General features: G+C 38.4%; 2 protein-coding genes across 6 annotated transcripts in view; both read left to right on the top strand.

Moving 5' to 3' along the window:
• Window positions 1-18,080, top strand: part of API5 (apoptosis inhibitor 5) — a 32,589-nt gene extending 14,509 nt beyond the window's left edge. The window contains exons 7-14 of one of the 2 annotated variants that reach the window (XM_008967972.3): window positions 72-176; window positions 1,354-1,443; window positions 2,275-2,456; window positions 3,528-3,621; window positions 4,073-4,129; window positions 8,849-8,925; window positions 9,430-9,566; window positions 15,984-18,080. In XM_008967972.3, coding sequence (XP_008966220.1) covers window positions 72-176; window positions 1,354-1,443; window positions 2,275-2,456; window positions 3,528-3,621; window positions 4,073-4,129; window positions 8,849-8,925; window positions 9,430-9,566; window positions 15,984-16,006 — 765 coding nt within the window. In that variant the 3' untranslated portion in view covers window positions 16,007-18,080. Of the gene's footprint in view, window positions 1-71; window positions 177-1,353; window positions 1,444-2,274; window positions 2,457-3,527; window positions 3,622-4,072; window positions 4,130-8,848; window positions 8,926-9,429; window positions 9,567-15,978 lie in introns of both variants that reach the window. The other variant, XM_003815090.3, reaches the window with a different exon arrangement.
• Window positions 18,081-22,360: 4,280 nt separating this feature from the next.
• Window positions 22,361-26,640, top strand: part of TTC17 (tetratricopeptide repeat domain 17) — a 143,641-nt gene continuing 139,361 nt past the window's right edge. For 2 of the 4 annotated variants that reach the window (XM_024930978.4, XM_024930983.4), the window contains exon 1: window positions 22,361-26,556. In XM_024930978.4, coding sequence (XP_024786746.1) covers window positions 26,398-26,556 — 159 coding nt within the window. In that variant the 5' untranslated portion in view covers window positions 22,361-26,397. The remainder of the gene's footprint in view (window positions 26,557-26,640) is intronic. The other 2 variants (XM_024930982.4, XM_055094297.2) reach the window with 2 other exon arrangements.

Below are 26,640 nucleotides of genomic sequence, written 5' to 3' on the forward strand. Positions count from 1 at the left end.
TTCTGCTATAATATTTGAGCGAATATTTGTTTTTGTTTTTTGACAATGCATTTTCTTTGGATTTCTTACAGAAAAATGTCCATTCCACAAGGTTTGTGACATATTTCTGTGAGCAGGTTCTCCCTAACCTCGGTACCTTGACTACCCCAGTGGAAGGTCTTGATATACAGTTGGAGGTAAGCAAAAATTTCAGCTTTAGCACTGATAAAGCATTCTTATATTTTAACAAAAATGTAAACCACTAACTTAGATCTGATTTCTAAGGGAACAGTTTAAATGTCTGGTAATGGCCAGCCAGTAATCTCCCTAGACCAGAATTAATTGCATTAGGACTGCTTCATGGATTCAATTAAAGTTTGCTGCAATGGGAAAGCCTTGCCTGTAGTTTTATTATAGTCAGTCTCTACTTTTGTAGCCTTAATATTTTTAAATAAGGTGTTTAATTCATTCATTTCTATCCATAACTGACAGAGCCAATTTTAAACTGGATTAACACAAAATATCCTTTATTCCTTCTTCAATAGAATTCACTACCCCTCCCAACTTTGTATCTCAACTGTAATGTATGTAAACATTTTTTCACAGCATCTGTAATACTTTACATTTGTTTATAATCTCTCCCTACATTTAATCTGATTCACCTCTGTATCCCCAGAATCTGGCACAAAACTTGATTTTGAATCAAGCACCCAATAGTGATTATTGAATTGGACTGAAATATGGAAATGCGTGTGCCATTTCCCTCATGGGTCTTTGGGATAGAGAAGAATCTCACTGTGCACTGACAAGGTAGTTTGCTTCAAATGTGCTGGGCTAGGCCCATCAGACTGGGATTGGGAAATGCAGGAATGAACCTTGAGAATAGTGGTCATTACGAATATTTTGCGTAAGTATCCAGAGACTAAATTTAACAGGAAATGAGGCCCACCTTAACCATGAGTAATTAGTTCTTAGCTGTTGAGAGTTCTTACTAAGTGTGTGTTTATAGTTAATATATTTATCATTTTTGCCTTGTAATTAGCACAATCATTAACCTGTAGCAGAAAGTGTCGTATGTATTATTTTCCATACTTCTTCTCACAGATATATTGGAAATCATGCGATCTGGGTTTTAGGGTCTGCCCTGCCACTTACACCCTGTGACTTTGTCGAGTCACATAATCTCTGACCTTTACTTTCCTTCACAGTAAAATATTGGGCTGCATCTGTCTCTAAGGTTTTCTTCCATTTCAAATGTTATGATTCTGTGAAAGCATAATTGAAAATAAAGTCTTAAATCGTTATCTAGAATTACTCTCATTTCATAACCCTTGCTTATTCAAAAAAACAGTAATAGTGAATTGTGTGTTTTAGGTATTGAAATTGTTGGCGGAGATGAGTTCATTTTGTGGTGACATGGAAAAACTAGAAACAAATTTAAGGAAACTATTTGATAAGTTATTGGTAAGAACTTTTTCCTTTCCTTATGGGATAGTCAGTATATAGCTCAAAGTCTAATTTAGTATTAATTTCTAGATTACAAGAACCAGTTTTTGAAATTTCAATTAAACAATAATCCTAATAAGTATTGTTAGCTTCCTAGGCCACATGTTGTTGTCTACTTTGTTTTAATCTTGGTGTTTCTTATAATTAGGGAGAAAATAGGCCATCTGATAAAATCATTATCAGCATCACTGAGTGATTTTCTTATTTGATGTATTTGTATAACTAACACAGTGATAAGCATTAGGTCCTTAGCATGAATTGAGTCATCAACATCTGGCACTCGTCCAGATGTAACTTACTGGGTTGTTATAGCACTGCTACTGAATGCCATTGGCAGTACTTCACTTGTAATGAGTCAGTACTTAAACAATATGGACTTACGTTCAGAAAATATTTTTGTAGTAAGCATAGTATAGTTGTTAAGAGCATCAGCATTTGATGTCAAATCTAGATTGAATTCTGACTCTTTAGTTTATTAACTTTGTTACCATGGGAAGGTTACCCTAACTCTCAGAGCATCAGTGCCTTTATCTGTAAGTGCCTAATAAATGATAGCTACATTAATCTTCATTATTAATAGCAGCTGTAACAGCAGCTGTAACAGGTTAATATGGAGCGTTGACAGGCTAGAGCATTGATCCAGTAAGTAAAAAAGAAATCCAAATGTCTGGTTTTGGTAGTTTTTAATGCTCCATGTCTTAAAAACATGCACTATAATTCCCTGAATATCTGTTTATAATTTGAATATGTAGAGCAGATTGCAAACATCTGTATATTTTTCTCTCTTAGGAATACATGCCCCTCCCTCCAGAAGAGGCAGAAAATGGAGAGAATGCTGGTAATGAAGAACCCAAGCTACAGTTCAGTTATGTGGAATGTTTGTTGTACAGTTTTCACCAGTTGGGCCGAAAACTTCCAGATTTCTTAACAGCCAAACTGAATGCAGAAAAGCTCAAAGATTTCAAAATCAGGTGATATATGATTGAGGTGGCTCAATCCTTGGCAAAGGTGGTAGCTATCTTGAAGTTCCTTGGGTTGTGCTTTTGTTCTATGAGAGCTCCCCATCCTGCCTTACCCCAGTGATACAGATTGGAGGGTTCAGAAAATGGGCATGTTTGTAAACATATGACAGAAATGAGCCAGGCATGGTGGCTCACGTCTGTAATCCCAGCACTTTGGGAGGCCAAGGCAGGAGGGTTGCTTGACACCAGGAGTTTGAGACCAGCTAGGCAACATAGTAAGATCCTGTCTCTATAAAAAATAACTTTAAAAAAATTAGCGGAGTGTGGTGACACACCAGTAGTCCCAGCTACTTGCAACACTGAGATGGGAGGCTCACTTGAGCCCAGGAGCTCGAGGTTACGGTCAGCTGCAGTCATGCCTCCGCACTCCTGTCTGGGCGATGAGATCATGTCTCTAAAAACAGAAACAGTAAAAGTAAAATTTAAAAAAAATTAAAAAGACAGAAATGACTTAACAAATCCATGGGGGGTAAAGGACTCTAGCTCTTCCTACTTGTTTTATGATCTTGGGCAGGTACCCTAACCTCTCTTAGCTCCCCCAAATTTTTCTCAGTTGTTAAGTGATAATAGTACCTACCTCATAGAGTTGTAAGAATTTAATAAGACAATGAATATACAGCTTTTAGCATGGTGCCTGGCAAATAGTAGGTATTAGTAAACTGTAGCTGTTGTTATTAATAATACCTTAGTGTTACTGGAGAAGCAGCACTGGAGAAGTCAATGTAAATAGTTTTCACAAAGACACTGCTTATTGAATTGTTCCATTAACAAATTCACATCTTAAATTTTGAAATGCTTGAGCCATGTGTTACCTGTTACTGTCCTCTACTGTGTGGTAAGGCAGAAGTTTGATACTTGATGAAGCTCTTAATCAGAAACAAGCAACTTAAAATTCTGTTCTTTAATTTACTGGTCATGTAACCATTTCTGCACTAGGATCATTTTGCTGTAGTATAAGATTGAGTTTAAAAACAAAATTGAAGTGATGAATTGGTAATTAACAAATACATTTTCATTTAGGCTGCAGTACTTTGCACGGGGTCTGCAAGTTTATATCAGACAACTTCGCTTAGCTCTCCAGGGTAAAACGGGTGAGGCCTTAAAAACAGAAGAGGTAAGAATACTGGCTCACATTTCATAAACTGCTAGTTCCATACCAAACTATATAGACTTGCGTTGGGAGTTTTTCATTTTCCCTTATCTCACCTAATTTAACAGTCTTCATCCCAGTCCTAATGAAATATTTTAGATTTTTATTGTGTTCCTATAACTTAAACTGATTTATTTTAAAACAACTTCTATGTGCATGTGACCTTACTCATTTTTTAGCTACATTCTAACCTGTCAAGGGAACACAGATTATTTGCTTTCTTTGCTACATCTAGATTTGTTTAGAGTCAAGCAATAGGAATACGCATTATCTATAGATTTAAACCAAGGAATTCTGTAAAGACTGTAGAAGTGATTCTGATAGAGAAGTGTAATTACTCTAGTTCTATGACAGAATGGATTATGCCTCATAGAAGTTATTGGCAGTTTGTCTTAATTTTCCTTTCCCTTTGTAGAACAAGATTAAAGTCGTTGCATTGAAAATAACAAACAATATCAATGTTTTAATCAAGGTAAGTCTATAATACCAAGTGACATTTCTGCAGTTACCATAAAATCATACATTTATTTATTTAAAAGTTTTGCATAAGATACTTCCAACAAAGGGAGGCATGCAAACTTCTTCTGGCTCAAAGCATTGAAACAGATAGATACAGTCTCAGAAATTTCAGCGACTTAAGTTCCAATGGTCTTAATTAGCTGTTGGGTTCTTTTGAATGTCCAGTAAATCCCTGTTCTGCTTACTCTTAAGAATGGACATGTGGTATGTAGCACAATGAAATGTTTTTCTGTGTTTGTTTTTTATAAACTTGACTATGTAATAAATTGAGAGCTTTCTGTACTGTAGGCTAGGGTATACCTTTCCGTTAAGCCATAATTACTTTTCAATTCTGTTTACCCTTCCCAAGTATCTGCTAGCCTAAACAAAAATAATAACCTGAGAGAACCAGAAAAAAATCACAAAGTAGCCATCACTTGTATTATATTATACAATACAGTTACAGCTTAATTGTATTGTGCCAGATGGGAAAAAGAAACAGTATTTGTAACACCTAGAGCAGTAGCCTGCCAGTAACAAAAATTGGGACTAGTATGCCTTAAAGCTAATGTAAAAATGATACAGAATAATTATAGTTGACCCTTGAACAATGAAGGGCTTAGGGATACCGACCCCATGTATACCTTTTGACTTCCCCAAAACAACCACTGGCTGGTACAATGGTAGTGGGTTATCAGAACTTATTAACATTAGCATCACCAAAATTGGTATACAACCCCCCTGCCAATGCTAAATTTGGCTTTATAAAAAATCATTTTAAAAAACTGCTAATAGCCTGCTGTGGACAAGAAGCCTTACCAATAACATAAACAGTTAATTAACACATTTTTTATATGTATTATGTACTGTATTACAATAAAGCTGCAGGAAAAAAATGTTTTATTATAAAGAAGAGAAAATATTAAGTGGAAGTGGATTATCACAAAGGTCTTCATCCTTGTTGTCTTCACATTTAGTAGGTGGAGAAAGAGGAGGGGTTGGTCTTGTCTCAGGGGTAGCAGGCAAAAGAGGTGGAAGGAGAGGCAGGCACACTAGTTGTAACTTGTATTGGAAAGAATCTGCGTATAAGTGAGACCATGTAGTCCAAATTCAAGTTGTACAAGGGTCAGCTGCAGTTTGTATCAGAAGAGAGAGGGAAGCATTTGAGAAAAAGCAGCAGTGATTAGATGTTGAGGAAGGAGTATCATAGTGCCAGGTAGAAAAGTGAAAAGGCATTAAACACAGAAGAGGTAAGAATATTATACTAATCTCCTAAGGAAATGTTTCCAATAGCTGCCATTTATTACAAATCTTAAATACAAATAATTATTTTGCATAGTAAATTCATATATAAAAATGTGAGATTTGACTTTATTTGAACTGCTGATACAAGTCTATGTTGAAGATACAATGTGTTAAGAACATTTTAAACTTAGCAAATGCTTATTACCTGCATGCAGATGAGAAAATGTTCTTTTCAAGAATCTGTAAGTTATCTAAAGGAAGGTATAGGGGAAAGAGAGATGAATAGGGTCAGCAACCTGTGTGTAGAGTGCTCTGTGAATATAGGAATAAAGTCAGTTTCTCCTGCTATACTCTCACAGTGCACTTCTAACACCAGATGGGTGGAAGTTATTCCCCATACATCAAGTAAGTAAATGATTCTGCAGTGGATACTAGCTGGGTGTCCTCCAATTCAGTCCTGACGCTATCTACCTAGAGGTAGCATCAGATTCCACATGTTGAGGGCCCAGTCCCACAAGATCACTTCTGATGACAGTTGCAAGCTCCAAGTTGTTTTACCCATGCTTCTGATTGGCTGGCTATAAATGGGGATTCCCACAATTTAACCAAACCTTAGGTTTGGTTAAATTGCTAGAGCAGCTTATAGAACTCAGGGGAACACTTACTTATGTTTACTGGTTTATTATAAAGGATACATATGAACAGTCAGATGAAGAGATACATAGGGAGGGGTCTTGAAGAGTCCTGAGTGCAGGAGTTTCCATCCCTATGGAGTTGGGGTGTACTACTCTCCCAGCACGTGGGTGTGGTTCTTGTTCATATTCCATCCTGGAACACCCAACCCCCCTCACTCTCATATATACACACACACAGAGTCCTTTTCAGTTTTTATGGAGGCTCCATTACATAGGCATGATTGATTAAATCATTGCCATCAGTGATAGATAAACCTTTATTGGTGTTAAATCAGCCCCTTTCTCCTCCCTGGAGGTGGGGTTGGACTGAGTTCCAACCCTGTAAGTATGTGGTTGGTTCCCCAGGCAGTCAGCTCCCCTATCCTGTGGTTATCTAGAGACTTTCCAAAAATCACCTCATTAATATAAACTCAGGTGTGGTTGAAAGATGCTTCTTAAAAATAAAAGATTGTCTTTCACCTTTATTGCTCTGGAACTTTTCAGGAAACAGTAACAAAGGGCCAAATGTTTTAGCAAAAGATATTCATATTGCTCTAGTCACTTAGGAAATTTCAAGAATTATTGGAGCTGTGAGCCAGGAATCATGGACAAAAACCAAAATGCAGTCAATACAGGCCTTCTGTATCCAAAGTGGATTGGTTGAAGGACCCCCATGGATACCAAAACCCTCAGATTAACCCTTATTAAATGGCATAGTATTTGTGTATAACCTACACATACCCTCCCCTATACTTTAAAGCATCTCCAGATTACTTATCATACTTATCAACTTAAAATAATTAAAAGTCTCAGGGTCCAATTAAAAGAGTTTATTTAGGTATAAAGTGTGAGATTGGCCATCTGGGGAGCAGAATTACACCAAAGAATGCTGGTCAGTGCTCCTAGTATGGGGAAAAATGAGGATTGTTTATGTGGGCAAAAACTGATACAGGCATAAACTGAGGTGCTAAAAAGAATGACATTTTCCATACAAAGGCTAACATAGATATATGACTGGCTACTATTGATTACATTAATACAGATAGATTACATTAATACAGATAGATATATGACTGGCTACTATTAATACATTAATACAGACAGATATATGACTGGCTACTATTGATTAACAGATAGATACATGATTGGCTACTATTGATTATACTCTAAGAGGATTAACATTTTATTGTAAAGAGGTAACAGTCACAGTGGTCTCTATCTCCCTCATTTAGTCTAGGTTTAAGTAAAGAGTAGACTCTGGTTCATGCAATCTCAACACAAAGGTCAGGAAGGCAACGGTCATGCATCAGAGAAGAAAACAGCCATGTTATGAGTCGGTTTCCAGGAGTTAACTTTTCCCATTGGTGTAATAAATTTGGGAGAACCTGAAATTTTATTTTTACATACCTAATACAGTTACCTACACATCACTTCATTCTCAAGGATTCAACATAGTAAATTCAAGTTTTGCTTTTTTAGAATTTTATGCAGTTTTTTTCTGAATATTTTCCATCCACAGTTGCTTGAATCCACAGATGCAGGAACCATGGGCACAGTGGGCAAACTGTATATATTACATAATATCACAAGTGCCTTACCTGAAAATCTTGAAATGTTTTTAAGTTGGGTAGAAGTATGTGACATGATAAATTTTTTGTTTTTGGGAGAACATAGGTATGTTTTAATCCGTCTTTGACATTTCTTGCAATCTTTACCTACCAGGCAGACTCATCTAATTTCACAACTTCATTTTTATTTTAATGAATCCCCAAACTATACGCCATTTTCCTGTTGTCTTCTGAGATTTAACATGTTTATAATTGAAGATTTGTCGTTTCCTCTTCATGTGGTCCCTTTTTCAGTTAACATTATAATATGCAAAATCACTCCAGTTAGAAACCTCAAGCATTTTTTATTCAAAGCATGTTGCATTGGCCAATTCCCTACATTTATATAGTACACTGGACTTAAGTTTATATACCAGGGACAATTTTTTATTAGTATACTCATTTTAACTGGGAGAAAAGTTTACTTTTATTGAATTTTACCTATATACAAAAAATCAAGGTAAAGCTGGTAAGAGTATTACTAAGAATAAATGTGTTTAGCAATTTATTCAGTTGTGAGGATATTATCAGGTTAGATTATTTGAATTCCAGGTTATTTTAACACATTCAGCAAACATTTGCATTCCTACCACTTTGATCACTCGGTATTTAAATCTTACACGGTTTTTTTTGCGTTATTAATAATTTATAGATATTTCATAGGGCAGGGGGAAACATGATTAGCCAGAGCTTTAGTGGTTTTTTTGTTTGTTTGTTTTTACTTTTCCTATGGTGCTGGCAGTAAAGCTTTAGATTTTTTTCTAATTTTGAACCACTTAAAAATTTGCAAAAGCACATGCAGATTGCACCATTGTATTTTCCTTAAAGCACCATGGTGACTGCATCTGTGCAAAAACAAACCGAAACAAAACTTATTTGCTGACTTTGTTTATTAAAGTGGATAAATATTGATATATTTTATCCTGAAATGTATACTGACATTTAGAAAAAAATTAGCTACACTACAGTTTGTTATGTGCACAAAATTATGTTAATGAGGTAATACATGTGATTTGTAAACAAAATTGTTCCTGTTTAATTTTCTGTTGCAGTAAGCTCTGTCTCCTAAATTGAATCTTTAAGATCTGTCTTCGTTTCCTACCCTCACCACCACTCCCTGCCACCAACAAATACATTAGAATTCTTGCCTGATTTTTGTCTCTGCAGGATCTCTTCCACATTCCTCCTTCTTATAAGAGCACAGTAACACTATCCTGGAAACCTGTACAAAAGGTTGAGATTGGGTAAGAAATATATTTAAAAGAAATTTAAGTGTTATCAAAACTTAATACGAGTTACATTTACTGTTCAAAAGGGTGCAATGTTAAATGATTCATAATAGCATGTTTAAATATGACTATTAGAAATATGACTTAAAATGTAAAATCTAATTTCAATATTTGTAAAAAATAAACTGGTGGGAGGCAACGCTGGAACTTTCAGCCTTACTTGTATTCCTGTAGCAAAACTAGATTTTTTTCTGACAGGTTTTGTAAAGTGAGTCACTTGCATGTAAGTCTGTGAAGCTACATATTTCAGATTATTTTAAAGCCTTGTAAATGCCTTCTGACATTGTCTGCATAACCAAACTATGATTAATTTGATGACATCAAATGTTAATTCCTTTTTTCTGATGAGATTATCCTCTTTAGGATGTCTTTCCTAACTGATATGCTAAATTATAAATGTATTGATAGCTTTTGGCTTAATAGAATGTTTTTAAATTGCTGTTCTTCCTATTGTTACAGGCAAAAGAGAGCCAGTGAAGATACAACTTCAGGTTCACCACCCAAGAAATCTTCAGCAGGACCAAAAAGAGATGCCAGGCAGATTTATAACCCTCCCAGTGGGAAATATAGCAGCAATTTGGGCAACTTTAATTATGGTGAGCGTTTCCGTTTGGGTACAAGGAATATGAGAGATTAGGCAGAAATTGTGTTATACTTTATTTTAATTAGTAATTATATACAGTGTCATGGTTCTATCCAATGACTTTTCTGAATTAGCTTGGAGAACTAGGGCTGTTGAGGAAATGATTTATCCCATTCCTCTCTCATTCACCCTTCTGGGCTGACTGTATTGAGCATGCAACATTAAACAGTAAGCACTTAAAGAAAAATATGCCTCTTGTATTCAGAGGAACCAACAGAAACAAAATAAGTTGACAGAACCATTCTTTCCATGCTTTCCCAGTTGCAGCTTCAAGGCAAGGCATTCTGTGCATTCTCCCTCAGGGATGGGTATAGCTTCTGAGAGATAGTATAAATGCTCTTTCTTGGACATTGTCAGCCTGCGGCCTATACTCCCATCTTCTGTAGCTAGTTAAAAAGAAATAACAGAAGTGGAGTCAGATGTTCAGGCATCATCTAGCAAGGAAGATGTGTTCTATTGCAGTCTCTCCCTCTGCCCAGAATGCAATCCTCCTATCAGTGCTTCCTATTCCCCTTTAGCCATTAGAGCCAGGAGAGCTTCATACCAGTCCATCCTCTCCCACGGCTGTTGAATCAAAAGTAAAGTTTATCTCTCGTTGGCTTATTTCCTCATGGATCTTTTTTTTAAAAGAATGGAGAGAAATATCAGGTCAATTCCTTACCTTGCTTAAGAAGACAAAGTTTAGGCCGGGGGCAGTGGCTCAAGCCTGTAATCCCAGCACTTTGGGAGGCCGAGGCAGGCGGATCACGAGGTCAGGAGATCGAGACCATCCTGGCTAACAGGGTGAAACCTCGTCTCTACTAAAAATACCAAAAATTTGCTGGGTGTGGTGGCGGGCGCCTGTAGTCCCAGCTACTCTGGAGGCTGAGGCAGGAGAATGGTGTGAACCTGGGAGGTGGAGCTTGCAGTGAGCGGAGATTGCACCACTGTACTCCAGCCTAGGCGACAGAGCAAGACTCCGTCTCAAAAAAAAAAAGACAAAGTTTAGGCAGGCATGGTAGCTCACACATGTAAACCCAACACTTTCGGAGGCCGAGGTGGGAGGATCACTTGAGCCCAAGAGTTCAAGGCCAGCCTGGGGAACAAAGCAAGACCCCATTTCTACAAAGAAAATTTAAAAATTAGTTGGGTATGGTGGCACGCACTTATAGTCCCAGCTACTCAGGAGGCAAGAGGCAGGAGGATCGCTGAAGCCCAGGAGGCCAAAGCTACTGTAAGCTATGATGGTGCGACTGCACTCCAGCTGGGTGACCAAGCAAGACCCTGTCTCTTAAAATAAAAAAAAAGTAGATTCTGAACCATATAATATCTGTAATTTTGTTTCCAAGGTGAGATAATTGTAACATTAAATTACTTCTATAACAGTTGAATTCTTCTAATGCCTGAACAAACAGATTATATAGAAAGCCAATTTTAGACTGAAATGAACCCTTCCCCTCCAGACTCTGAGACACCTTTACTTTAAGGATGATCACTGAACTCTCTTATTTACATAACAGTATGTAAATGTGCATCTCCTTGCCTCTTATCTGAAAAATGAGGTAAGAGCTCTTACAGCCTTCTAATAACAATATTTGTGAAAGTATTTTGTAAGGGGAAAGGATTCTCCGTTACTTGGTTGAATCACATGTTGTTCTCTGTCACTTGTATGATTTAATGTGTCTAACAGTACCGTTCTTAAAATCAAAAGTTATCTCAGATACTGGGAGAATGGCTTTAATGAAAGTAATCAATAGCTATGGCAATACAAGAATTGTACTCCTTTTTATTGGGCAAGTCAATTTGATTTTACATGAAGATTCTATTGTGTGAGACTCATTGCCTGCTCAATAGTGAGAATCAGGTGATATAATGCATGTGGGAAAAGAATGTGAAAAATCTAACACTTTAGATTGTATACAGTGTTTTTTAAAAAGACACAAAAAAACTGTCAACATGAAAAACATAAGCAAAGTTTTACTCAAGACAAAAATCCACGAGTCACAACTTCAGTTATTCCCAGTCTTCAAAATAACAGAAGGGCAAAGCAAAGTAAACATGCAAAAGCAAACTAAAATCTGATTCTTCTTATTAGAAAGAACAGTGAATTTCTGCATTTATTTTACATTTGAGAATTTAATGTGATCAGGTCATAGGTATTCTCACAACAAAATTTGAAGCATTTGCTTGACTTTATTTCACCTGTTGAAACAAAAGCAGTTCTCAGTATCCAAGTTTATTGCTTTACTAACCAATGTCTCTGTTTTTTGCTTTACAAACATGGTATTGGTTCTCACAAATTAGTTCAACTTCCCAGTGCATTCATAAACATATACCCACGTTTAGTTTTCCTTCCAGTGCACAAAGTTTCCCCAGTAACCTAAAAGTACTAAATGTTCTACATTTTGTGACTTGTGTTCTTTACTTTTTGGAATATAAAAATAATCCTTAAAGTTTAATTTAAACTGGGAGCAGTGAATTAAAAAAAAAATGTAAGCTTGAAACTATTGAAAAGATCATGAAAATGCAGAGTATTTTTTAGGATGAAGCTCTTCAAAAAGAAGAAAATTTGGTGAATCTCTGTACTATAGAAATGGCTGTATCAATTGGAGGTTAAAAAAAAAAAAAAAGCATTTGCCAATATAGAAAAGATAACTACGTCAAATAGTACCTTCATACAGTGTATTTAATTTCCTCATTAGGTACAGCTGAATGGAGTGTAACCCGAATTCATATTAAAATTGAAAGAGTGGATTGTAATAGTCTTTTAGCTTAAAGCTAATAATGGTATCTATGACAGTGTTAAGTGTGTTGGTGTGAATAATGAGTATGGTAGGGTGAAATGTGCAGGCATCTGCATAGATGGCTCTAAGTCTAAACAGTCAAAAATGCAGAAGTCATGGCCCACAAAAGGCTACTGCACTACCTTAATGCTCCCATAGTTACTGCATCTGTCTCTGGGAGCATCTTGCCCTCAGAGAAACCACCTCTGATTTTCTGAATGTGTTCACTAGGATAATAAACACAATGATTTCATTTTCAAATGGTTTGCATACTAATCAGCTTGTAAAAATGTGTCATGGCATAAGAAGGTGACTTTGAATCAGACCCATTCTATTATACAGATAAATATTAGCCAAACTGGGGAAAGGTCCAGTGAGTTTCCTGTCTCAGAATTGAATTACTTTTCTTTCTGCAGAAAGGGGGGTCAAAAAAGACATCAAGACATCACCCTAGTAAGACATAATGGCAAAAAAATTGATTGCAAAATTGACCGAAAAGGTATTTTTCAAGCCTCCAAGATTGTGGATCAAAAACAGCAAAACCAAGCTCTCTCTATTGTTGCTAACAAGATTGCTATAATGACGTTTAGAAGTTAATGAAGAGATTTGATCTCATTTACATATGATTAAAAGTCCAGCCTTGTGATAACTTCGATCAGTTTTCTTCATGGGACGACACCTTTGAGGACTATTTCTCTGTGGCTATAAAAGTGACTGACCAATGGATCAGAGACTCTTGTTCTGTACATCACAAGTGACTTGATTTTTCAGCAAAAGATATGCTTAGTTTATATCAGTAGCTGAAACACACTCAGACGCACATACACACATAGCACCTTTTTGGCAGTATTCTGAGAAGCTTATGTAGCTGATAAGGCAGTGAAAAAAACTCAGCCTTTAGATCTACATTTGTGTGAGTCCAGTTGCGTGAAATACTGTGATCAAAACAAAAATTGCATATTTATTGCTTTCAAAGGGACATTTTGTAGTCTAACCTGATTTTCGAAATTGATTATTGATAATTTAAGATATTTTTCTTAGTTATATGAGTTACCTTTAGTGATGATAGACAATAAATAAAGAACTAAGAAGTTGTCATGGAAGTCATAGCCAGAGCAGGTAGATAAGAGAAAGAAATAAAGGGCATCCAAACTAGAATGGAGAAGTCAAATTGTTCTCTATGCAGATGACATGATGTTATATATATAAAAACAAAACTAAAGACTCTACCAAAAACTCATAGAACTGATAAATTTAGAAAAGTTAGAAGATACAAAATTAGTATACAAAAATCAGTAGCATTTGTATGCATGAACAGTGAACTAGCTGAAAAAGAAATCAAGGTAATCCCATTTATAATAGCTGTGAAAAAAATCTAGGAATAAATTAACCAAGAAGGTAAAATATTTCTATACAAGGAAAACTACAAAACACTGATGAAAGAAATTGAAGGAGATAGAAACAAATTGAAAGACACTCCGTACTCATGGATTAGAGGAATTAATATATTTTAAATGACCGTGCTACCCAAAGTGATCCCCAGATTCAGTACAACTTCTATCAAAATAACTGACATTCTTCACAGAAATTGCCACCAAAAAAAATTCTTAAAATTTATATGGAACCACAAGACCCCAAATAGCCAAAGCAATACTGAGCAAAAAGAACAAAGCTGGAGTTATCACACTACCAGATCTCAAAATATAAATAAAAAATGTAGTAACCAAAACAGCATGATACTGGCATAAAAATAGATACAGAGCAATGGAACAGAACAGAGAACCAGAAATTAATCCACGTATCTACAGCCAACTGATTTTTTACAAAGGTGGCAAGAATACTCATTGGAGGGACAAAAAGGGACAGTCTCTTCAATAAATGGTGCTGAGAAAACTGGGTATCCATATGCAGAAGAATGAAACTAGATCCCCACCTCCCACCCTGTACAAAAATCAACTCAAAATGGATGAAAGACCTAAATGTAAGACCTAAAACAATAAAACTACCATAAGAGAAAACAAGAAGCACTTCAGGACATTGGTCTGGGAAAAGATTTTATGACTGAGACCTAAAAGCACAGGCAACAAAAACATAAACCAATGGGATCATATCAAATTAAAAAGCTTCTGTGCAGCAGAGGAAACCATCAACAGTGAAAAGACAGCTTACAGAATGGGAGAAAATATTTGTTAACTACTCATCCAACAGAGGATTAATATTCAGAATATAGAAGATATTCAAACATCTTAATAGCAAAACAAATCTAGATTAAAAATGGGCAAATCATCTGAACAGACATTTCTCAAAAGAAGACGTACAAATGGCCAATAAATGTATGAAAAAATTCTAAACACTAAGCATCAGGGTAATGCACATCAAAACCACAATGAGTAAGTTGGAAGTTCAGGGAAGAGATTTTATCTCATTCACATATGATTAAAAGTCAGACATTGGCACCCCCATGTTTATTGTAGCACTATTCATTAGCCAAGACATGGAATCAACCCAGAATCAACAGGTGCATCAACAGGTGAATGGATAAACAAGATGTGGTATTATACACAATGGGATACTATTCAGCCATAAAAAAAGAATGTCCTTTCATTTGCAGCAACATGGAAGGAACTGAAGGACTTTATAGTAGGTGAAATAAGCCAGCAATGGAAAATTAAACAATGCATGTTCTCATGTGGAAGTTTTAAAAAGTTAATCTTACAGAAGTAAAAATTAGGACAGCGCATACTAGAGGCTGAGAAGATAGGGGGAAGGAAGGGATAGGGAGAGATTTGTGGGAGAATGCAAAATAACAGGAATAAGCCCTAGTGTTGTGTACCACTATAGCATGACTATAGTTAATATATACTTTAAAATAGAAGAATATTGAATGTTCCCAACACAAAGAAATTATAGGTGTTTGAGATGATGGATATGCTTGTTACCCTGAGCTGATAACTGTACATTCTTTGTATCAAAGTATTCTACCCCACGAATATGTAGAATTATTATTCGTGAATTTGAAGAATTAAGTTTTTTAAAAAGTGTACGCGCTGGGCACAGTGGCTCACACCTGTAGTCCCAGCACTGAGGCAGGACGATCCCTTGAGGCCCGCAGTTTGAGATCAGCCTGGCAACAAAATGAGGACCTGTCTCTACAAAAAAAAAAAAAAAAAAATAGCCAAACATGGTGGTATGCATCTGTAGCCCTAGCTACTGGGGAGTCTGAGGCAGAAAGATCACTCTAGTCCAGAAGTTCAATGTTATGGTGAACTGTGAACGCACCACTGCACTCCAGCCTGAGCAACACAGCAAGACCCTCCAAAAAAAGTGTAGTTATCGTAACATCACCTTGAAACAACTTTGTTACTGGGATACATTTAATTAAGCAACTACCATGAATGTAGTTGGTACCTTGCCTTACGTGCTTCAGTATATATGTTGTTCTTGTTTTATGTACAGGCTAAATTTGTAGATTGAATAGCAGAATATTAGTTCTGTTCTTATAGGGCCTACTGCTGTATTCAGAGTTATGAGCTATGTTTCTTCTGCGTTTGCTGCACCATGAAATCCTAAGCAAGACCTAAACCCTTGTTCGCTTTTTCGTAGAGCAGAGAGGAGCCTTCAGGGGAAGTAGAGGTGGCCGAGGTTGGGGCACACGAGGAAATCGTAGTCGGGGAAGACTCTACTGAATAAGACGTCAGCATTCTTCAGCATTGTCATGAGCTTAATATACTTAAATTCTACTACTCATTGGATTGCCGGGGATGTCCCTTTAAACAGACTGCTGCCTTCAGCTAAAAACTTAATGTTCTTTATACCTTTGTATGTATGACCTACTTTTGTAACAGACCATGGTTGTGTCCAAGGTAAAACCACAGTGATATTTTTGGATGCTTTGTCTGCAATCTTGACTTGTTTTTGCAGTATCATTATTCAGACTTCAAATTGTGAATCTTTTAAACATCTTGATAATTTGTTGTTGAGAGCTGTTCATTCTAAAATGTAATGAAATTCAGTCTAGTTCTGCTGATAAAGATCATCAGTTTTGAAAGGTTACTGATTTTCCTCTTCCCTCTTAGTTTTTTGCCCAATATATGGAGAAGAGTAATGGTCAATCTTAACATTTTGTTTTAATTGTTTAATAAAGCTGCTGGGCAGTGGTGCAGCATTCCTACCTAGTGTCATAAAAGCAAAATACTTACATAGCTTTCTTAAAATATAGGAATGACATTACATTTTTAGGAGAAAGTAAGTTGCTTTGCACTGCCTACTTAATTCTTTTCCATATATTGTGATACAAACTTTTGAATATGGAATCTTACTATTTGAATAGAAATGTGTATGTATAATATACATACATACATAAGCATATATGTGTGTGTGTGTGTGTGTATATATATATATATGCATGCTGTGAAACTTGACTACACAACATAAATCACTTTTTAAATTCCAGGAACGGGTAGTCTGACACGGTGATTATCCTTTTGAGGCTGAATCCGTTATTAACTTGTTATTTAGGTTTTTACTCCCAGTAGCAAAGGATTCTAAGTTAGTTGCACTTACATGATTATTGTTATTTAAAACTAAGAATAAAGGCTGCATTTTCAAAGATAAATTGGAATTGCTATTGGTGAAATAACAACCAAAATACTGAATCTGATGTACATATAGGTTTCTACAGGAAGAGATGGTATAATTTACAATTTGGAGATTTAATAACCAGGGCTACCCAGAAAAAGTGACTTGATAACATGGTACCAATAAGTAAGGGATGCTCTCTCGGTTTGCTTTTGCCACTTTCAAGATTTTAACTTCTCAGGTTATTAATCAAAATTATTGTATAAGTTAGCTAATAGAATTTTTAGGTTAAAACAACAGATGGGGGGTTTGTGGAGTGTTTAATGTCATGGGCATTTTTAGTAGCATAGACCCTTTGTTCTGCATTTGAATGTTTCGTATATTTTTGTTTCACAGTTAATCTTCCCTCCCCAAGTTTGCTATTCAAATCAACTGCCTGAATGACATTTCTAGTAGTCTGATGTATTTTTTTGAGGAATAGTTTGTGATTCCAATGCAGGTGTCTTCATTACCATTACCTCTACACTGCAGAAGAAGCAAAACTCCTTTATTAGAATTACTGCACATGTGTATGGGGAAAATAGTTCTGAAAGGCTAGAATGATACAAGTGAGCAAAAGTTGGTCAGCTTGGCTATGGAGTGGTGGCAATAATCTCTAAACATTCCAAAAGACCATGAGCTGAACCTAAACTCCCTTGGAATCTGAACAAAGGAATATAAAATTGCCATTTGAAAACTGACCAGCTAATCTGGACCTCAGAGATAGATCAGCCAGTGGCCCAAAGCCATTTCAAGTACAGAAATTATAGAGACTACAGCTAAATAAATTTGAACATTAAATATAATTTTACCACTTTGTCTTTATAAGCATATTTGTAAACTCAAAACTGAGCAGAAGTGACTTTACTTTCTCAAGTTTGATACTGAGTTGACTGTTCCCTTATCCCTCACCCTTCCCCTTCCCTTTCCTAAGGCAATAGTGCACAACTTAGGTTATTTTTGCTTCCGAATTTGAATGAAAAACTTAATGCCATGGATTTTTTTCTTTTGCAAGACACCTGTTTATCATCTTGTTTAAATGTAAATGTCCCCTTATGCTTTTGAAATAAATTTCCTTTTGTAATTTTGTTTTGTGTCTTGATGTGTTATAATTATGGTAACTTCAGATTCTTGGATAGTTATTAACATTTATTGATTGCTTCTACTGTGCCAATAGGCTGAAAATATAAAGATGGACAAGAACTGCTCTCTGCCTTCAAGGAGTTCAGTCTTTTTTTTTTTTTTTTTTTTTTGAGACCAGGCTGGAGTGCAGTGGTACAATCTCGGCTCACTGCAAGCTCCGCCTCCCAGGTTCACGCCATTCTCCTGCCTCAGTCTCCTGAGTAGCTGGGACTACAGGCGCCCGACACCATGCCCAGCTAATTTTTTGTATTTTTAGTAAAGACAGGATTTCACCGTGTTAGCCAGGATGGTCTCAATCTCCTGACCACGTAATCCACCCGCCTTGGCCTCCCAAAGTGCTGGGATTATAGGCGTGAGCCACCGCCCCCGGCCCATGAGGAGTTCAGTGTTGATATAATTTTGTAAATCATCTTTAATTTTGATCCTTGAAAGTTTTGATTTGAATTTATTTTTAGGAGCTAATCTGAAAAAAAGGATTTGGTTTTTTTTATTAAAGCAAAACATCAGATAATTGCCAAATCATCATTAAATAAATCATTTCTATCTTCAGATAATGTGCAAAGCAAGTTGGAACTTAGTAATTTAACTGCCAGCCTTTATGAAAATATTCCTGAAGTAGCACTAAGGTTGGTTGTGAGTGTTTGAAAGCTGGGGTTTAAGTGGATCAGGATAAGATAACTAAATTCCCTTGGTGATCACATCTAGGCCTATAGCGTTCTTTTTTATTTATTTATTTTTTTTTTTGAGACAGAGTTTCGCTCTTGTTGCCCAGGCTGGAGTGCAATGGCGTGATCTTGGCTCACCGCAACCTCTGCCTCCCAGGTTCAAGCGATTCTCCTGCCTCAACCTCCCGAGTAGCTGGGATTATAAGTGTCCGCCACCACGCCCAGCTAATTTTTTGTATTTTTAGTAGAGACGGGGCTTCACCATGTTGGCGAGGCTGGTCTCGAACTCCAGACCTCAGGTGATCCACCAGCCTCGGCCTCCCAAAGTGTTGGGATTACAGGCATGAGCAACCATTCCCAGCCTTCCAAGCCTATGGCTTTAAATACTATCTATATGCTAAGGAATGCCAAATTTATTTCCCCATTGTTTCTTGCCTAGAGTTTTGTAATAACCTCCTAATTGATCTCCCTGCTGTTACACGTAACTACAATCTGCTTGAAACCCAGCAGCAAAGAGACATCTACTTTTCTGCCAGAAATTGTTCACTGGCTCCCCGTTTCAGAATAGTAACCAAAAACATTACCATGGCTTTTAATTGTGACCTCAGCTGCTATTCTTCCCCTCCCCTTGATCACTCTGCCGCAGCCAGTTAGCCTCATGCAGGCCAAAGACATCCTCCTGCCTTACAGCCCTTGCATTAGCTAGCTACCCCCTCTTGTCAGTATTCCTTATATCCACACATCTAACTCCTTTTTCAAATCCTCGAAGCTAACCTTCTCAATCCTATCTAATACTGCAATGTCCCTTTCCACCCCACCAAGACTCCAGACCCACTTACCCTACTATATGCTCTCCAGTTTTACCAACTTGTATGTTGTTTACTCTGTCCCCTACTGCTAGAATATGTGGCTAAAGTGCCACGAAAGTAAAGATTTTTGCATGTTGTTCATTCATAATCCAAAGCATCCAGAACAGTGTTTTGTACATAGTAAGCTTTCAACTCATAATAAGTTGAAGGCACTGTTTTAAGCCTAGGGAATATAGTGGTGAACAAAACAGGCAAACTCATGGAGTTTACATTCTCTTATGCAGATCCTGACAAACTTAAGCCTGTACCAGAGTAGTTAAGTGCTATAAGGGTACTGAAGCATTCTAATATGCTTCAGCTAGTATAGATAAAATAGTCAGAAAAAAGCCTCTGAGTGATTAATTGGAGGTGAGACCTGGATAATGATACCAAGCCAGCCTCGTGAAGACCTCAAGGAAGAGCACTGAGATCGAGGCAACAAAATGTAGGACACGTAGCTTTTAAGAATGTGCCAAGCTGTGTTAGAGAATGGGCTATCTCGGAGTTCTTAGATTCCTAACCTTGACCTCAGAAGTCCTAAGTTCATCCTCTACTACAATAGTGAACTGCTTTCAGTAAACTGAAAGTTAACACCATACTCTTTCTGACATTAGGAATTTTTCCTCTGGAAAATCATGGTTCCTTGATTCTGCGCATTTATCTGGCTGCTTCAGGTCTGAGTAAATTTGACCCTCCTTGGGACACCTTTCCTCTCAAGTTGGTTACAGGACTACCTATTATGTGCTTCCTCAGTAGGTGGGTAAAAAACAGCAGGAGAGAGATCACTGTAATCAGCGTGATTGAAACTAAAGCTTAAACTAATATGAAATCTAACATACCAATAAAAACCTAAGATGACTATCTTGCTATCCTCAGAGCAGCCCTGGTGTCACTGTGAGTTTGAATCCTTGGTCTCATCCATGGTAGCCTTCGTACTTCACACTGCCTGATCTATTTGACAAATGATTTCTAAATGAAATTACTATATTAGGTATCCTCTGCCTCCCTTTTAAAAATCCTCTTCACTCACCGTGCATATTGATGTTGAAGAGTTACACATGTAAAACCCTTCTTGCTATAACCAGGCTCCTTTCCAACCTGTTCCCCTCCACCCTGCTTCCGACCAACTCAAAATTACTCTTAAAGACTTAATTATGGCCGGGCGCAGTGACTCACCCCCTGTAGTCCCAGCACTTTGGGAGGCCGAGGTGGGTGGATCACAAGGTCAAGAGATCGAGACCATCCTGACCAACATGGTGAAACCCCGTCTCTACTAAAAATACAAAATTTAGCCGGGCGTGGTGGCGTACACTTGTAGTCCCAGCTACTAGGGAGGCTGAGGTAGAATTGCTTGAACCTGGGAGGCGGAGGTTGCAGTGAGCCGAGATTGTGCCACTGCACTCCAGCCTGCCAATAAAGTGAGACTCCAGCTCAAAAAAAAAAAAAAAAGAATTATATATAGTAGGATGCCAATAATTCCTTCCATTCCTACTCAAACATGCTGTTTCTCCTATCAAGATAAATCTGTGTCCATCCACACTTGAATTTGGGCTAAGCTTGTTACTTTCCTTAACCAGGAGAATGCAGAAGTGATGCTTTACCACTTCTGGGGCCTGACCCTCTGAAAGCCTGGCAGCTTCCTTTTATTCTTTCAGCACCCTGAGCCACCCTGTAAGAAGTCTATGTAACTACCTTGTCTAAGGCCCAGCTACCCCCAGCCATTTCAACCACTCCAAGTAAAGCACCAGACATGGTGGAGCCAGTTTGGAACATTTCAGCCTCAGCTGAGCTCCTAGCTGAATGCAGCCTTAAGAGTGACCCCAGCCAACACCAGGAGTAGCAGAAGAACCACCCAGCTGAGTCCAACAAACTGAAAAATAATAAATCATGTTTTAAGGCTTAAAATTTAAACCTCTAAGACTTACACTGGTTTTATTACAAAGCAAAAGATAACAGAATGTAAGCCAGAGTGTTACCCTCCTCCCTAGGGGTATTTATATCTTAAATATTTTCTCTAAGGAATAGGCAGTATGTAAATCCTTTGCAATTTTCAGGTAAGGTGGCCCAAGGGAGGACGTTAATCCAGAAAGATCATTCATTCTATCGACAGAATGAATTCTAATTCATAGCTTCAAGAATTCTATGACTTATAGTAATAGTAAGTAAAAGACCTATTTGCTAAAATATGTTGAAAGACTAAATTACATGCAGTTAGGGACTTGCCTATCATTCGTTGAACTAACAATTGAATCACAATTTGAGATATCAGCAATTTTGTCAACTGCCATCCTGTATTTCTGTAAGTTTCATCGAAGAGGAAAAGTATAATGAAAAAAGAAACATCAGATCTTAGAACAACAGAATAAAAGAACGGTGACAAGTGATCTGGATGTAGAAAATTAGTAGGAACAATTTTATTTAAGTTTTTTGTTTTATTCACACAAAATGGGAATGCTACATTTGGGGGAGCTAAAAAACTGAGTCAACAAACTATTTTGCACAGAAGTTCCAAAGAAGATAAAAATGTTAGTATAGGAAATGCTTCCTGCCCTCAGTTGCTAGTGCAGGTAATTAAAGAATTGCAAGATGACAGGTCCCTGGATGGCCTTGGCCATGCCAGCTCTTCCCCCTCTTGCTTGCAATTTTCAGGCAGAATGTACTGAGAATGCAACATCCTGAGATAAGGAGGAAGCTTCCAGAACAACCTGGGCTGCGTCCTCATTTTTCCTAAAACAGGATGTTCTGCAACACTTGTACTCAGCAATCTCAGTTATACCCAGGATATAAAACCCAAAGTGTTTTTGGAGTCCCTCATCTGTGCTGCAACATGGGGTATGTGCAGATGAGGCTCCGTCTGCCCTAAGCAGCTTTCCTGAGCCATGGGATCAGCTAACCATGGATCCTCCATTTCTGTGTATCTTTGCTGCCTATTTGTAAAAAATTTGCTTTGCCTGACTTACTGTTTGAGTGTTCTGTCTCACCAGATTAGAACTAAGAACTTTTGCAAGAACCACTCAAGAGTTTGGCTGTTCAAAGTTTATAAAATAATATCACAAAGCAGCATAGTATTGTCATATTACTGCTACAGAATTCAGAGGCAGCAAACAAGTTGACAGACATTTTTGCAGGCTAGGATTTCAACTGTATCTTAAATAGATTTGAGAAAGCAGCATGAGGAAAGGATTTTAGGCAGGGAACAGGAGCAAAAGTATGTCTAAATTAGTCTGTGATACTTAAAACAGTTCAGTGAAAGACTAGAAGAATGGTACTTGGCAGTCAAGATCTGTGGTAGGCAAAATTCTAAGATGATACCCAATGGTCCTTGCCCTCATAAAATCTCCCCTACATATATTAAAACATCATGTTGTACACTAAATATATACAATTTTGTCCATTTCACCTTAATAGAGTAGAAAAGGGGGAAATTTCCTAACTTGACTATGTGGGTAAAACGTGAATACGATATCACTCCTGTGATCATAGGTTTGGATGTGGTTAGGGCCGCCAAAACTCATGTTGAAATTTGGTACCCAATGTGGCAGTGTTGGGAGATGGGGCCTAGTGGAAGGTTTCTGGGTCATGGGGGTGGATCTGTCATGAACAGATTAATGCCCTCACGGTGGTGGCGGGGGGGGGGGGGAGGTGAGTTCTTGCTCTCTCAGGAATGAATTAGTTCTCGAGTGTGGGTTGTTAAAGAGTTTGGCTTTCTTGATTTGTCTCTCTTGCTGCTTCTCTCAACATGTGATCTCTATGCACACCCACTCCCCTTCTGCTTTCCTCCCTAAGTGGAAGCAGCGTGAGGCCCTTACCAGATGCGGCTGCCCAATCTTGGACTTTTCAGCCACCAGAATCATAAGCCAATTAAACCTCTTTTCTTTATGAATTGCCCAGCTTTAGGTATTCTGTTATAACAACACAAAATGGACTAAGATAATGTTATATGGCAAACGAAATTTTTGCAGACGGCATTAAAGTTACTAATCAGTTGAATAAAAAGGGATATTATTCAGATAGACCTTATCAACTCACATGAGCCCTTTAAGTCTAGGCTTAGAGATAGAGGAATTCAAGAGATTTCAGCAGTGGAAATATTCTGCTTGCCTTCAAGGAATAACTGCTATTGTGAGAGCCACATGGCAGAAAACTGTGGGTAGCCTCAGTGTTAATGGCCACAATCAGCAGCCAGTAAGAAAATGGAGCCCTCAGTCCTACATTGGCAATAAATTGAATTCTGCCAAGGACTTGAAGAATGAGCTTGACTGAGGACCCCCAAGCCTCAGATGAGATTGCAGCCTTGATATGAGCCTTGTGACACTGAGCAGAGAACTCAGTCACACCACAGCAGAAGACTCTTGCCCCAAGGAAACTGTCAGATAATGTGTTAAGCTAAGTTTGTGGCAATTGTTACACAGCATTAGAAAACTAATACAGGATTCCAAAAGATAAAAGTTATCATCTACAGAAAATAGGTGGTATAATAAAGCTATAGAAGCTATAATTCCACCCCTTTAGAGGTTAACTTGTGAAGGTCAAAGAAATTGCTGATAGCAAAATATGTGATGCTGGGGCCTTTCTCAAATTCCTCACTAACGTTCATTCATTCTCAGGCTCTCAGATCTAGAGTCAGGTGGATCTGAGTCCAAACCTGAGCTCTACCACTTAGCAATATGATCTTGGCCAACTTACTTAACTAGCCAGAGCTTGGTAAGTTGTGACGATTAATAGGAACTATGCATGTACAGGACCCAGTATGTATTAAACACTCAAGAAATGTTAGATGATGATTATGATGTCAGCTTTATACACAAGAAATAGGGTTGACCTCTATGCCCCAAAAATAAGATGCTGAGACAAAAGGGATTCCATCATTTGCCACTTCTCTATTTTAAAATTCTGAAACACTCCCTATTGCCTATGTCTAAACTCCAAGAAACTCTTACAACATGCCACTGACTTCACCTTTTCTTTTCTTGAGACGGATTCTCGCTCTGTCACTTAGGCTGGAGTGCAATGGTGTGATCTCGGCTCACTGCAATCCCCGCCTCCCGTGTTCAAGCAATTCTCTGCCTCAGCCTCCCAAGTAGCTGGAATTACAGGTGCCCGTCACCACGCCCGGCTGATTTCTGTATTTTTAGTAGAGGCGGGGTTTCACCATCTTGGCCAGGCCAGTCTTGAACTCCTGACCTCAGTGATCCATCCACCTCGGCCTCCCAAAGTGCTGGGATTACAGGCGTGAGCCACCGCGCCCGGCCAACTTCACCTTTTCACTTATTATTCTGCCTAAACCAGCACCTGAGCTCCAAACCTTTTTTTCACCTGGTTGGTTGCTCTCTCCTGTACATATGCATTCATACACCCCCATTATCCTGTATTTTAATTGTTAACCTGCCAATAATATCTCACTATATTGCACACTGCCCAATGGTTACATTTCCATACCCAGAGACTATCAGAGTACTAGGCAAAAAGCAAATAAGCCATATATTTTTAATGAAATGAATGTTCAGTCTTCAGGCCTTTAAGAAAAGCTGTTCCTGGAATGAAGAAAAAAAAAAACACCAATGCTGTGGTTGTTTCTACATTTCTATAGCGTGGTGTTTAAACACTTAGCAATTGCTCTCCTGCATACACTTGTGTAGAGAAGTGGTTAAACAATATTCTCATCCTTCTTTTCCCAAGGAGAAAACCAAAAGCATACCAACCTTAAATAACACACACAGAGGGCAATCTTGAAAGACCTAAAATGACATATCTAGCAAGAAGCTGGCAGCCAAGCTTGACGCCTGCCTGCCTGTTGGTTCACTAGAAGGAAGTGGTTCTCAAACTTTAATATGTATACCAGTCACCTGAGGCTATTGTTAAAATGTAGTCCGATTCAGCAGGTTGCAGGGGAGAGGGAGAAGAGCCGAGAATGCGCAGGTCTAAAAAGCTTCCAGGTGATGCCAATGTTTCTGGTCTCCAGACCTAGACCTCTAGCTTAGACCTGTGCTGACCAGTACGTTAGCCACATGCGGGTATTAAGCCCCTGAAATATGACTAGATAAGCTGTCAGTGTAAAATGCCGATTTCCAAGACTTAGTTAAAAAAAAAAAAACTAAACTATCTCAATGATTTGTACAGACCACATTGAATTAATATTTTGTGTATTTTGAGTTAAATAAAATGTACTAGTAGGGTTACTTCCCTCTATATTTTACATTCCACACGTGGCTCGCATTATAGTGCTACTGGACAGCGGTGCCCTAAACTAACAACCGTCTCCATTCTGAAGCTTCCACTATTGTGAGACTTTAAGAATAAAAGCAACACCTCTCTTCCCATAGGTGGTTCGAAAGCACACCTTTTGTTCCCCAACTATCTACCAGAAATAAAACGAAAAAGCAAAGATTTAAAAAACAACAAAATTGAGTCCTTTCACTTCTGCTTAAGCTCCACCTAAGCCACTGCTTTTGTCTCCCTCCGGTTCCCACGCTCCGAGATCGTATCACCCACAGAAAAACAATAACTAAAAAGCGGTCTCCATCCCTGAAGCCAAGCTGGGAGAGTAGCCGAAGGTCGCGCTTCCTGGCCGCCGAAACCGAGGTGGAGGAAACTTGGTAGTCAGCGAGCTACGCCCTCTCGGCTCCTCCTCCTGCTCCTCCTGCTCCTCCTGCTCCTCCTGCTCCTCCTCCAAGGCCGACCTCTTCAAGATGGCGGGCGCCGGAGACTAGCTTCCGCTTCCGGTGCGAGCGGCCCGGCCGGGGGGCAAGATGGCGGCGGCAGTAGGGGTCCGTGGCCGGTACGAGCTGCCGCCTTGCTCCGGCCCAGGCTGGCTCCTCAGCCTTTCCGCCTTGCTGAGTGTGGCGGCACGAGGGGCCTTCGCCACCACGCACTGGGTCGTCACGGAGGACGGGAAAATCCAGCAGCAGGTAGCGGCCGGGGCGTCCCTCTTCTCCCGTGCCCGCCCTCGCCCCGGGGGGATTACCCTGCTTGGCCCCTGGCTGTTGGGCTCC

The sequence above is a fragment of the Pan paniscus genome, chromosome 9, assembly GCF_029289425.2.
Source record: "Pan paniscus chromosome 9, NHGRI_mPanPan1-v2.0_pri, whole genome shotgun sequence".
Lineage (NCBI taxonomy): Eukaryota > Metazoa > Chordata > Mammalia > Primates > Hominidae > Pan > Pan paniscus.